The sequence below is a fragment of the Ambystoma mexicanum genome, chromosome 1q, assembly GCF_040938575.1.
Source record: "Ambystoma mexicanum isolate Mex_15411 chromosome 1q, UKY_AmexF1_1, whole genome shotgun sequence".
NCBI classification, from domain to species: domain Eukaryota; kingdom Metazoa; phylum Chordata; class Amphibia; order Caudata; family Ambystomatidae; genus Ambystoma; species Ambystoma mexicanum.
The window spans coordinates 1,340,958,600-1,340,971,765 of record NC_090922.1 but is presented as its reverse complement, the minus strand read 5'-3'; the positions used below and the strand labels follow the sequence as shown (position 1 = coordinate 1,340,971,765).

At 47.1% G+C, this 13,166-nt stretch overlaps 1 protein-coding gene across 1 annotated transcript in view; it reads right to left on the bottom strand.

Annotated features, from left to right (window-relative positions):
- The window catches only part of NRDC (nardilysin convertase), a 1,236,039-nt gene that overhangs the window by 838,177 nt on the left and 384,696 nt on the right, over positions 1 to 13,166 (bottom strand). Inside the window, exon 18 of the mRNA XM_069642204.1 lies at positions 5,598 to 5,717. Coding sequence (XP_069498305.1) covers positions 5,598 to 5,717 — 120 coding nt within the window. The remainder of the gene's footprint in view (positions 1 to 5,597; positions 5,718 to 13,166) is intronic.

The following is a 13,166-nucleotide window of genomic DNA, read 5'->3' as shown; positions in this document are numbered from 1 at the left end:
AGCTTACTCGGAAAAACAGATCTGAAGCCAACGGTTGCTCCGCTTGCTATACATACACCTTCGATGACATCAAGTCGACTGCATCGACACACAGCACCCTCTGCCGAAAAAACAATTTTCCGAAGCAGCTGAAGCTGGATATCGAATATCAAAGAGGAAGAATATGTGGGAGGACACAATCCATTCTTAGAAGGTTTTACTTGCCTCCAAAAAGACAGGACAGCGTACACAAATAAAAGAAAGGACGTCCCATAGAGGTCTACGTGAGGAAAGCAGCAAAAAGAAAATCTTTGCTAACAGCAGGCAGTGAGGCCATCGGAGCCAGAACCAAGGCCGCCAGCATGCAGTCTTTGGCAAAGATGTTTAGTGCCTTCAGCAGGAAGCTCCCCATCCCAACGGAGAGGAGGCTTGGGTCTGAAACTGTACCTGTGCAGCTGAATCCTCGGAGGAGATCCTGCAATGGTAATTCCTCTTCTTCATTGACTAGGGGAGCTGGACCTCTTGCAGTACTTTTGTCTTGATTTGAGTCCAATTGTCACCTTTGTGACAAATAGTAAAGACCTTAGCGGTACAGTCTATTAAGTCCTTTGAGTGTATGGATTGGTATGACCTGCAATCCTGTGGTATGTGTTCTTCCACCAGGCAGTATGAATAAATCATGCATGGGTCAGGGACAAACATATAGCTTTTGAGGCCCAAGGCCCTATTGGGAGGGCATAATGGCATCATTGGGTTTCCAAAAAAACGGCTATCCCAAAGAGTACATGGTGTGCAGAAGAAAGAGAATGGAGGTCATAGGGTGTGGCAGCTCCATATATACTGGCCCCCAAGTCAAGACAACCTGGAGCGCTTGGAGCCACAAAGCAAATGTGGAGCTGCACTGCGTCCCCTGGTTGTAAAAAGCTTTCCGAAGGCAGATGGGGCTTAAGATATATCAGAGGAACAAATTACCTGCGTCTCGGTAATGTTCATTCCGATGACTGTTCTTTCTGCTGATTCTGCATCTGCAGTGCAGCTTTTATTTGGAAAGGTTTCAGCCACTAGAGCGCAGTGCAGCTGTGCCTGACAGGACGTCTGGCCCAGTATATAGAGGCACTGCACTCCATGACCTCAGTTCCACCCTTCTTCCCGGGTAAGTGGGGTAGGTTGGAAGTGCAATGAGGAATCTATTGGAGGAACATCTTTATTTATTCTGCTCAGTACTTGTGGTTATGGGCGCTTATAAATGCAATTCTATGTAAATAAACAGAATGCACAGAAAAAAGGAACTGAGGTTACTGGGCAGAGCGCCTTGATATATACTGGCCCCCGATGTCATGCCCACAGTGGGGTGCATAGAGGTATCGGACAGAGTTGCGCTGCAAACCCTGGTGGCGGAAAGGTTTTGAAGATCTTAGATAAAGTAGCATACGGAAAAAATATCAGAACACTTAAATCTATACCCCAGCCTGAACGAATATCCATCTGGTTTCAGGCAGGGTTTCGGTACTGAAACCTCACTTCTCGAACTAAAATCCAATCTGCTTAAGAGAATAGATAAAGGCTTGCTATCCCCGCTAGTCTCACTGGATCAATCGACAGCGTACGACTTAGTCGATCACTCTATCTTAAAGCACAGACTCGCAAATGTTGCCAACTTTCGACCTCTGGCGGTCTCCTGGATTGTTTCTTTTCTGGAGAACAGATTTAGTAGAGTCTGCTCTGACATAGCAGAAGCCTCGCCAATTCCAGTTTATTTTGGGGTACCTCAGGGTGCCAGTACATCACCATGCATGTACAATCTATTTATGACACTGTTTTTCTCGGCATTAGAGGCGGAGGGCATGATGTTTTAAAACTACGCGGATGACACACAATGTGTTGTACCACTCACTGGTATTCACGCACAGGACGAACTGGAACGCAACAGAATGTTTACAATCATTGATAATTGGATGCTTAATAATAACCTGGCCCTTAACAAAAGCAAAACAGAACTTGTGATAGTGGGGAGTCCTGCCGCTATAAAAAAAACTAGACAGCAACTATGGTTCGTTTAGATTAGGAACCAATCTAATCACTCCTGTTCCTAAACTTAAAATCCTAGGAGTAACGCTCAATCAATATTTAACCATTGAATCCCATGTCTCCAGCATAGGTACAGCCTCTGCATACTACATCAAACTACTACATCATCTCAAACTGCTAATCACCCAAGCGAGTGCTGAGATCATCGCCAGAGCCATTATTGGCGCTAAGATGGACTACTGTGGGAGTTTATTAGCCGGTATAAGTAAATGCGAATTGCAAAGGCTTCAAATAATACAAAACAGAGCTTTAAGAGTAGTTCTGGGTCTCTCTAGAAGAGACCATGTAACGAGTGCCAGGCGATCTCTACACTGGCTAGCTACCAATTGAAGCGTGTGTAGCATTTAGGCTCCTCACCATCACTTTCAAGGGCAGGTTAGGCACCATGCCTGCATATCTACACGATTCCGTCATTTATAAACCAACTGGGAGGGTTCTAAGGTCCAATGGATAGAACCTGCTCTTTCAGCCCAGATGCAGAGCCGCTAAAGCAGAGAAGGGAGCCTTTTTCTCAACGACTGCCAAACTTTGGAACAATATACCAAAAGATCCAAGATTCCAGAGCACCTTACCTGCATTGAAAAGAGCTTTAACAACCCACCTGTTTGGATAATACCACCACCCCTGTCCGAATTACCCTGCTCTTATTGTTCACTGCTAACTGTTAAGTGTTGGTCCAACTGTTAGCGTCTTTATGCCTGAGGGTCTACAGCACGCTTTACAAATGCTGTAATGTAATGTTTCTGAATAACGGCTGCGCAGCAAATACAATATCCTAGATGAGGACTCTAGGGAGGAAATAATCTGCAGGAAGGAGGAAACATTAGACTAACATTTTAGGAGGCCAGGCATTTGTGGAGACCTCATGAACCCCAAAAGGTGCACAAAATAAATAAATAAAATAAAACACACAACCCGTTCCACGCAAGGCAGTGTGAGGGATCTAACTTTTCCCTGATGACGATATGGCTAATACCATCCATGGAGAAGTAGTTGGAACCCTGAAAAGAAGGAGACCTGAGAAGTTGGAGCCCTGGGGCCAACCATGGATCCAAATTTATCAACCAAGCAATTGACTGCTTTTCTGCCGTGCACCATCGACTTAACCCAAGGATCACTGGACATTGTTTAGGGCAGTCTAATTGGGGTCTGCACTTGACATCTCCTACAGCCTGATGTCGCTTCAGAAGGTGAATAACCACATGATAATAGGTCCAAATCAAGTGGTTCATCACAGCTCCCAATGTCAGTCGTGCCTGGCCGCCACCTTGTCCACAGCAGTATGACAGTTTGAGGGGCATGCAGGAATCGGCCATCTGGAACGCAGTCCTTAAGCATAGTTTCCGCGGAACCCTTGAGAGTCTTTCAAGTAGTACTACATGGGTCCTCAATGAGAACTTTAGTAGGCTTTATGCTTACCAAGCACAAAGATCACATAGGCCTGTCAATCTGGAAAAGTGAATACCCTTCATTTGAATGATAGACGTATCTTGATGGCCGAAGGCCAACCGTCTTATGCACAGAATTATAGAAATACAGACTGCTATGCTTGACGAACAAGCGGCCATTTTAAACGTAGCAAGAATCGCCATTTTGCTCGTTAACCATTGCTCATTGCTTTCTGTCTAAAACTGCTTTGCAGCTTGCAATTCTTGTGAATTCTGCTTACTCTGCTCAACTGTTAACATTGTTGTCTGAATATGAAAAGGGAAAGGTCACGGGACTGAGGAGTTCGTTGAAACTCCTCATGAGTAGCCCAGAAAGGAATTCCCACGCTCCCTCTCTGTAGCCTTGAGGGAGAGCTGCAGGGCATTTAATAATTTCACAGCTGCCAGCCAGTCTCGTACTGTGGTAGAATATGTTAGAATAAAGCAGCTAAAGGCTTGAATTATGCTCTTCTTACGGCCCCCCTCACAAAGCCCTTTAGAGCGTGTCGGCTCCCAGGACACAAATAGCACCTCAAAGATAGCTAAGCTTGGAATGTGGCTCTTCCCACGTGTGCAGCTTGCTTCCAAGAACAGAAGCACCGTGTTCTGTTCAAAAACTAGAAGATGCCTCCGCACTTTCTAAATTACACATTGTTACTAGAATAGACATCGAAAGTGTCATATTTGTCATACTCATCGGAAATGTCCATCATGCAGAGTTCAAAGAAACTTAATAAAAGGGGGGTGTTAAACATGACATAGCTGATTGTATGATATGCATTTTGTATATATGTAACTGATGTACGTAATTCGCTCTCTTGCGTCCCTCGAGGTCTAGAGAATTACACATCGCGGGGCGTGAGACCACAGTTGGCCAATTGGGACCAATTTGCTTGCAATAAACCCTAGCATTGGGAATTTGAACCTCGTGTCTGGCGCATCCTTTCGTGTATGGTTATTGCCTCGTTTCCATATCACGAGGGACCCCTAAGGGCCCCTTTCAGGCCCTTAAAGTAAAGGCTTCCCTCATACCTCAGCCTGGCAGAAAGGCTTGCTAGCTCCTCGGCACAAGCGCTGGTAGCAACCCTACAGGACTGTGATGCGACAGGGGTTTCCCCTGGTACAACAAGAGCAACTGCCTGAATGATTGTTGTTGCTCCTGTCTGCTAAGGAACTCAAGAGAAGTCCCCTGCTGGGGTGTCTGAGAAAATAAAAGGGTATTCCCCTATGATGCCTTAAAAATGATTTGCCTTCAGCTATGTATCAGCGCATGGATGCTGAGCAAGCCTCCTACAGCTACAAGCAGAAAGTGCAGGGTTCTGATGCCAGGAAGGAGCTCTCACAGGAGGGGCACCAAGAAAACCAGAGAGACCCTGACATGCGTCAAGAAACCAGAAGCGGCTGGGGCTGGAATAGTACAAAAGTAAAAAAGACCTTCTGGGACAGAGTATTGAAAACACAAATTGCTACAGGCAAGAGCTCCCGTTATTGCTTTAACAGGGTCTGACTATGGGCACCGACCCAATGGGAATTGGAGAGCGAGGAGGGGGGATGGGAGAGCGAAGGGGGGGATGGGAGAGCGAAGAGGGGGATGGGAGAGGGAGTGCAGGGGGATTGAGAGGGAAGTTATGCCCGTGGCTGTGCCCACGCAACCTTTACTTGTAAAAGGAAAGAGGCAAGTTGTGAAGCAAATAGCCCCGGTCCTGTCCCCTGTGGATAAACACCTATAAAGGATGGAGGAAAGGGGCATGACATGGGAGCATGAATATTTACGCTTGAACAGTTACTTACCAGTTAATGGAATTCCTCTTGCACAACATTTTTATAAAATATATACTGATAAACATATTTGTGTGTAAATTACTTGTAGTGTGTCCATTGCTCACATTGTCTTAACCTTTCAAGCCTTAATGCCCCTTCCTGAGGGTTTGCGTCGCAGTCCTGGCGCACTACTGCTTGGAGTCACGATGATCTAAGGAAAACACTATAGACCAACTATATTTAACTGTTTTCTACATATAGGAGAAATCTCATCTCCCCAACACTTGCTAAGAAGAGTCACATTGATGGAAATCACCACATTATTAAAAAGCCTTTACTCACCTTTTGGGATTTTAAACTTGTTATCCTTCTTGTACCATAGGCAGCCATGCTTTGTGTCCAATATTTTGACAGGATACTCTGTGTCCATGCAATCTGAAGCCTTTAGTGTAAAATCAGTGGCTATTATGGAAACACAAACACACATGTAATTTAATGAAAGCAGGTTTAGCTACTTTTATCGCATTTCCAGATGAATCACTAGTTGTATACCTCAATGACAATAGAAGGCAGTATGCTGACCCAGTCTCAGAGCACTCCTTCCGCTCTTCACAGTCAGAATGTGGGGGAGGGCGGGGGGGGATAGGGTGTGGGAGGTGGCGGTGAAGGTCGGTGTTATAAACTCAAATATAAAAATGAGGAAACATGCAAATCCCCAGTATTTCAATGTGACCACCTTCCCTTTTTCCTGCGGACAAATGTCAAACCATCTAATGAGTCAATTAGGACTCCTCCGAACCAGTAAAATCATGGGCCAACTTCCTCATTCAACAGGGACACACCCAACCTGTTTCAATGAGACCACTTCTCCCATTTCCCTAGGGGTAGTAGCAAATGCACTGCAAAATCTTAGCCAAAGTGGAGTGTGGGAGGCCCCCTACCACTCCCATTACCTTAAATGTGTAGTTTAGGTGCTACAAATAAGAAAGGGGATGGCCCTTCTGACGGCTCCCACCAATATCAAGTTGAAGACTAGTCCAGCATTGGTTAAACCAGAAATCTTATTGTGTGATACTAAGTAACCCCTCCAGCACCCTATTGTAAGATAGTGTGTGCTGGGTCTATAAGGCGACAAATGTAAGTAAAGTCAATTTCACTTTTCTACTCTTGGAAACAGTAGTTATCCAAGAGAAGGTATTTAAACGTTAGCAGAAATCTAAACGATTTCTCTGTGACACTGCACTGAGGGTGCTGTGTGTCACAATGTAAAAAGATGAAGCCTATAGAGTTTATCAGACTCCAAAAACCAAAACAAACAAGTGTTCAAATTAAATAAAAATGCATCAGAGTGGGAAAAAGGTCTCACTCTCTTCCAGGATAAAAATTAAAACTCCTAAAGTCCAGCAAAAGAGATGGGGGTCTCTAAGGTAGAAGGGAATTAGCAAATGTCTGAGAATTCTCCCCAACACTGCTATAAAGTGTTACTCAGAAGAGAGACCAGGTGCTTCTGTGCCTGGAGCAGATGGGGACAGACAAGCACTGTTGTGCTGAGAAAGGAATTTTGTATAGCAAGTAACACAACCTTTTCACAAATTGTTCCATTTGCAGCTAGGTGTTTTCAGCTGACTTACTCACCTCTCCTGACAGGAAATGTGTTACAGCTTCAGCTATGAGGGGCAGCAGAAAGTCACTTGTGCTTGCACCAGCAAGTTAGGGCCAGAAGTAATATGCACCAGATGAAGACCATCCACAGATCCTTTGATGATTGGCTCCGGTGAACAAGAATGGCATGCCCATACTACTGAAGCCAGAAATGAAGATGACTGGCTGCAGCAGTGGGCCGCACATGCTCAACTGCTGCCTGTCAAATTTTTAAGTTTTGCTTTCCCCTTTGATTGGATGACATGAGCACAGCAGGGTAAAAGAAAATCCAATCCATCAATTTTGTTTTTCCGTTGTAAGGGTCATGCCAGGGCAAAGCTCCAGTAAGCACGTTCCCGGTGCAAAGAAACATAAGCACTAGTTTAGTTTGCTAATGTTTTCCTGGCCTGCCTCTAACTATCCAGGCCACCACTCCCAGTGTACTAAAAGCCTGATGGGGAACCCAGGCACCTCCAAGGTGATAAAGTGTACATTGAATAGGTTTTCCTTTGCCCGGTTTGTAATTATTAGTAATGCGCACAATAGCAGGATTTATTATTTTGACTGTTCAACACAAAAATGAACAGGTGTGTTGGGCACTCCACTCTTCTCCCCTCCGAAATGACCAAAGTAGTATTGGTGCTAAGCCCTGCCTCCAAAATATGGAGTACTGGCACAGATTAAGCACTGCCCACGCCTAACACCGTGGCACGTGAAGAACGATGGTCTGGAGGGTTTCCCAGAGCAATTGCGAGAGGTTTAAGATAGATTCTAAACCTCATCACCTCTTTGTTTTTGCTGCGTCACCCCCGAGTGGGTCGGGTATGCCCAAACATGGGTGCCGTGCCTGCTGAGCCTAGGGAGCCAAGCTACTTCTAACTGATGATGCCAAAACATGCCTGGGGATGCTTGTGGTCTCGTGCAGAAGGGATGTGACTCAGCTGTACAGATTGGACTGCCACTTTGGGGGTGGGAACAAGGCTGATTTGCATATGGTCTTTCCCAATTAAATAAGATTAATTCTAAACCTTCCAGCCACCACTTCCTCGGTTTTTGCTGTGTCACACCTTGGTGCCAGCATGACTGCTAGGAACTTTTTTTTTGCGCACCTTTCCCTCCATGGGCCCCCCCACCCCCGTCTTTTTGCTCATTTTTGATCTGTGTACTGACTTGGAGGTCAGTGAAACCATCTGCTTTACTACCTTTGACCTTTTTGCTCATTCTTATGGGGAAACTAACTAGCAGCTAAGACTGGCAGTACTGAGAGACGGTTTCTTTTTTGGAATGCTTGCATTTTTACAATTGCACACATCACCTTGTTTTACCTGATGGCTTATTGGTTATGTGATGAATCTGATGAGGTCATCACTCCTTTCCCAGTGGTAAGCTCTCTTCATGTGGCCAGAGGATGGCAGCCGCAACCGGATCCTGACCCTAGGGGCGGCATCGTCAGAGACACAGTATCCCCCTTTTCCAGGCAGGAAAATAAATGCAGTTATACATTAATTCGGCATTTCAGTCAAATTCTTCCCTCCTCCTCTCACCCACTGTGAATGCCGGCCCGCCTCAGAGTCCCAGAGGATGGGGTTTTTCCACCTCCTTTATCCTTCCTCCCCCTCATCCGGTGTATCCCCTCTGTATAGAATCCTCCTGGCCTGTTGGGGTTTGTACGTGAGGGCCGGAAATTTAAAGTCATAGTCAAGAAATGGGCCCCAAATGGTCTGGAAGCGGTGTAGAAGACCTGCCTTAGCCGCTTTTACCTTCTCCGCGATAAGAATATCCCATAGTTTGACCCACCACAGGGGCAGGAGTGGGCCTTCCTTAGATTTCCAGGTACGGGCAATCGTTATCTCAATGCCTCCTAGCAGGGAGAATAACAGCTTGGCTTTGGCTCCCGACCTTGAGTAGGTTCCAGGGACGGGGCACCTAGCAGGATAGGTTCAGGCTCCAGTGGGAGCACCGTTTGAGTGATTCCTTCAATGATATCTACATATTGCATCCAAAATTGTTGGGCTTTTGGGCATGTCCACCACATGTGGAGGAAGGACCCCGGGTATCCGCATTGTCTCCAGCATGCCGGGTCAAGAGTTTGGTTCATGTGGTTGAGCCTCGGGGGAGAGGGGGGTTAGTACCAGTGCAGCAGTATTTTGTAGGCGCATTCCCTGTTGGTGACGCAGGCTGATGAGGAGTGGGCCAGAGTCTATATGTCCACCCTAGCCTGATCCTCTATGGGGTGGCCTAGGTCTGCCTCCCATTGTGCCATGCAACGAGTTTTGGAGGCGAGGAAATCTCCCTGAAAACGTTTGTATAGAGCGGAGATCTTACCCCGGGCCGGAAGATCATCAGGGTTAGCTCCAATACCGTGGGGTGGGGGGGTGGGGGGTGTTGCTGCTTGACGAGTTTGCAGATGGGAGCACCAATGGCGAAGCTGGATGTAGGAGAACCTGTCTTTCTCTTGAAGCTGGAAGGCTTCCTTGCATTGGACGAAGGTGCGAGGCCCCCCCCCCCAAACAGTTGTCCCAGAGACTCTATGCCCTCTGAGATCCAGTTCTTAAATTTCTGGGGGTTTATTCCACGCAAGAAGGTTGGGTTATGGAATACTGGTGACGAAGAGCTCAGTCCTCTGGGAAACCCCTTTTTCAAGGCTCTGTCCCAAATGTCTTTGGTGTGCCTGGTAGCTAGCAATAGTATTCCTGTCTGCCGCATTGAGGGTCGAATGTGTGGAAGAAAGCGTAGGGGGAGGGATAGGTGAGATTTTTCAAGCTCCACCCACCTCGGGCGACCAGAGGACAACTGCCACGCTTGAGTGTTTGCTAATTGTGCTGTCATCTGGTATCCCTGTAAGTCAGGTACCCCCAGACCGCCTAGGCTTGCATTGCGTAGCATTGTTCTTTGGGGGATACTGTGTTTTCCCCCTCCAGATAAATCTTAACATTGTTCTTTGGCGGTCCCAAAGGGGCGGCAGTGGAATAAGCACTGGAAGTGATGAGCAGGCATACAGAAACCTGGGGAGAAGATTCATCTTGCAGGCGGCAATGCAGCCCATTAATGAGATTTCCTGGGATTTCCAACGCTTCAGGTCATCTTCCAGATCCTTAAAGAGAGGGGGAAAGTTTACACGTTGAACGTCTTTTGGGTTCGCCGGGATTTGGACTCCCAGGTAGGGGATTGCCTTAGCCTTCCACTGAATGGGACATAGCGGGATCAGGGCTTCTTTCACGGACGTGGTCAGGCGTATCCCAAGGGATGTGGACTTATTAAAGTTGATGGAGAAGCCAGTGACACTTCCGTAGTTATCTATCACAGCCAGGGCATGTTTCAGTGAGGGGCAGGGTTCTGAGATGGTAAGCAAGACATTGTCTACATATAGGGCAAGTTTGTGTTGAGAGGGCCCAACCTGGAGTCCCTTAATGAGCTTGTTTAGTCTGATTCTTTGGGCGAAGGGTTCCATGATCAGGGCAAACAGGAGTGGTGATAGTGGGCATCCCTGCCTGGTCCCGCTGGTTAAAGGGATTTGAGCGGAGAGGGTGCCATTGATCTTCAGAAGGGTTTTTGGTGATTTGTAGTTCGCTAGGACCATGGCTCGGAACTCTGGCCCGAACCCAAAGGCTTCTAGGGTGAGGTTCATGAAGGTCTAAGTCCACCTTGTCAAAAGCTTTGGTGGCGTCAAGAGCCAGGAGTGCTAGGCCTTGTGAGTCCCGGGTATCCAGGTCTACCAGGTCCAGTGTTCTGCGGATGTTGTCGCCTGTAGCTCTATTTCTGATGAACCCGTTCAGGTCTGGGTGGATTATATCAGGCAAGATGTGGGAGAGGCGTGTTGACAGGACCTTGGAGTAGATGTTGGAATCAATGTTCAACAGGGCAAATGGTCTGTAAGAGGCTGGGTTTGTTGGATCCCCACCCCGGTTTGGGTAGAAGGACGGTAATGGATTCTTGCATGGAGGGGGTTATTGTGCCCGTTTTCCAGAAGGAATTAAAAAGATTCACCAATGGTGTCAATAGTTGATGCCTGAAAATTTTGTAGAATTTGGTGGTCTATCCGTCAGGTCTGGGGCCTCGGTTTTTAAGAGCTTTTATGGCCTCCTCTACCTCTTCACCTGAGAGCGGCGCATCCAGGATGTCTCGGGCTGAGTCCTTCATCTGGGGAGGGTGGTTTTCTGCAGGTATTATGTCTGTTCCTTCAAGTTTCGCGGTGGTGCGGACATTACTTGCGTGAGGTGATTCATTGCTAGCTGTAGTTTCTCCAGTTCCAAATATAGTATTTTGCCCTGCGGGTCTCATACTCCAATAATTGTGTTGCTGGTCTTTATTTTGGCAAGTTTGGGCACTAGTAGCTTGTTATCTTTATTGTTCCTTACATAATAAAATTGTTTGGCCAATTGCCAATAATTGTACCGTGTGTTCAGCGTAGTCAGCCTTGATTTTTTTCTGTGCAGTCCGGAGGGCTCGTCGTGTTTGGGGGACCATCCCTTTTTCTTATGACTGTCTTCTGCTTCCCGGAGTTATTCTTCTAGGGACAGGCGAGTTTGCCTCCTGTTCCTATGGTATGCCACTCCTCGAGCTATTAGTTCTCCCCGAATGACTGCCTTCATAGCATCCCAGGGGTTAGCCAGGGAGGTATCCTTGTTAGGGTTCTCTTGGAAGAAGTTTACAATTGATGTTGCTATGGCATCTCTTATTGGCATCTCATTAAGTATCGGGTCGTACAGTGACCATCTGCGTTTGGCTGTGGGGGTTGGGTCATGAATGCAGATGTCCAGGGTTACCGGGGCATGATCGGATAGAATCCTTGATCCAATGGATAACTCGGTAAAAAGAGCACCTGCGGAGATGGTGGAGGTCAATCCTTGAGAATGTTTTATGGACATAGGAGTAGAAGGAGAAATCTGTCTCCAAGGGGGGTAGCACCCGCCACGAGTCTACCACCTCTAGGGTCCTGAATAGACATAGCAACCCGAGGGCCAGAGTAACGTCTCCAGAAGAAGCTGGGTATGATTTGTCCCTTATGGGGTCTGGCATTCCATTAAAATCGCCTCCCATCACGATTTGACCCTCTGCAAAGGGAACCAGCGTGGGGCTTAAAGCTTCATAGAATGCGACTTGTCCCGTATTTGGGGCGTACACCGAAATAAATGTATATAGCTTACCTAACAGGGAGCATTTCACTGCCACAAATCGCCCCTCTGGGAAAAAGTTTGATTCCAAGATGTGGGGGTTCAACCCCTTCCTGAAGAGAACCGTTGTACCCCCTTTCTTATTGCCGCCTGAGTTGCTTCGGAAATTGTTGTGAACGCAGGCGCCCGAAGTCTGCCGGCAGCAGGTGGGTTTCCAGGAGCAGGGCCACCGCTGCATCTTCATCTTGGAGTTTTTGTAAGATTGATTTACGTTTTTTTGGGGGGGGGGGGAATGGGAGTTTAACCCCCTGACATTAAGGGAGACAAATCTCAAGGTGCGGTGTTCCTGGGTGGAGGGCGAGATTTCTGTTGGGTTCAAGCAGGATGAGTGGGTTGGGTATAAGTCAGCCATGGCTTGAGAGAGATTGAGGCTGTTTATTATCCTGCTGATTTTCGCTCATGCCTCCAACGGGGAGGCCGGGTATTAACCAGTGGGGGGCCCAAGCTTTGTTGGTCTGGCGCCACCCCAGGCCAACTGGGCCATGTAACCGTGGTCAGCCAGCATGGCTGAAACTGTGATCAAACTGTGTCTGGTATTCGAAGGACTTCTAAATGGATTGTACCTCAGAAGTGGGCAGGAGCCGTGGGGGGTGAGGAGGCACTGCTATGAGCATGGTAACAGTTCTTTTTAGTTTCTTTGTAGATAGCGTTCTGTCAGGGTGAAGGAGGTCCAGGTATAGAGGAGGAATAAAGCTGCGCTGAATAGGATTATAGTTGAGTAGGAGCTGCAGGATCCCTTTATTTAGAGTGTCAGCTTCCTGTCTTCTTGCCTATGTACCCTCATTTAGGGTTTAGTAAATCTTCCTCCTATCTCTTGGGATTCTTGTCCATAGAGCCCGCTTCTCTTTTGGAGGGGCCTATCTTAAAAAAATGTCTTCCGCTGGTCATCGTCACATAGTGTGATAACAGATCGCAGATAAGACTCAGCAGGGTGGGCTGTGAGGGCCATGAGGAATCTGTGGAAGAAGTATCCATTTAAAGAACATTACTGATAAGTAATTTCTACTTCAATGGATTGCATTCTCCCAACAGATTACTCCTCTTGATAGACTCCCAAAGCAGTGCCCTCAACAGTAGAGAGATGGAGGTCACACCA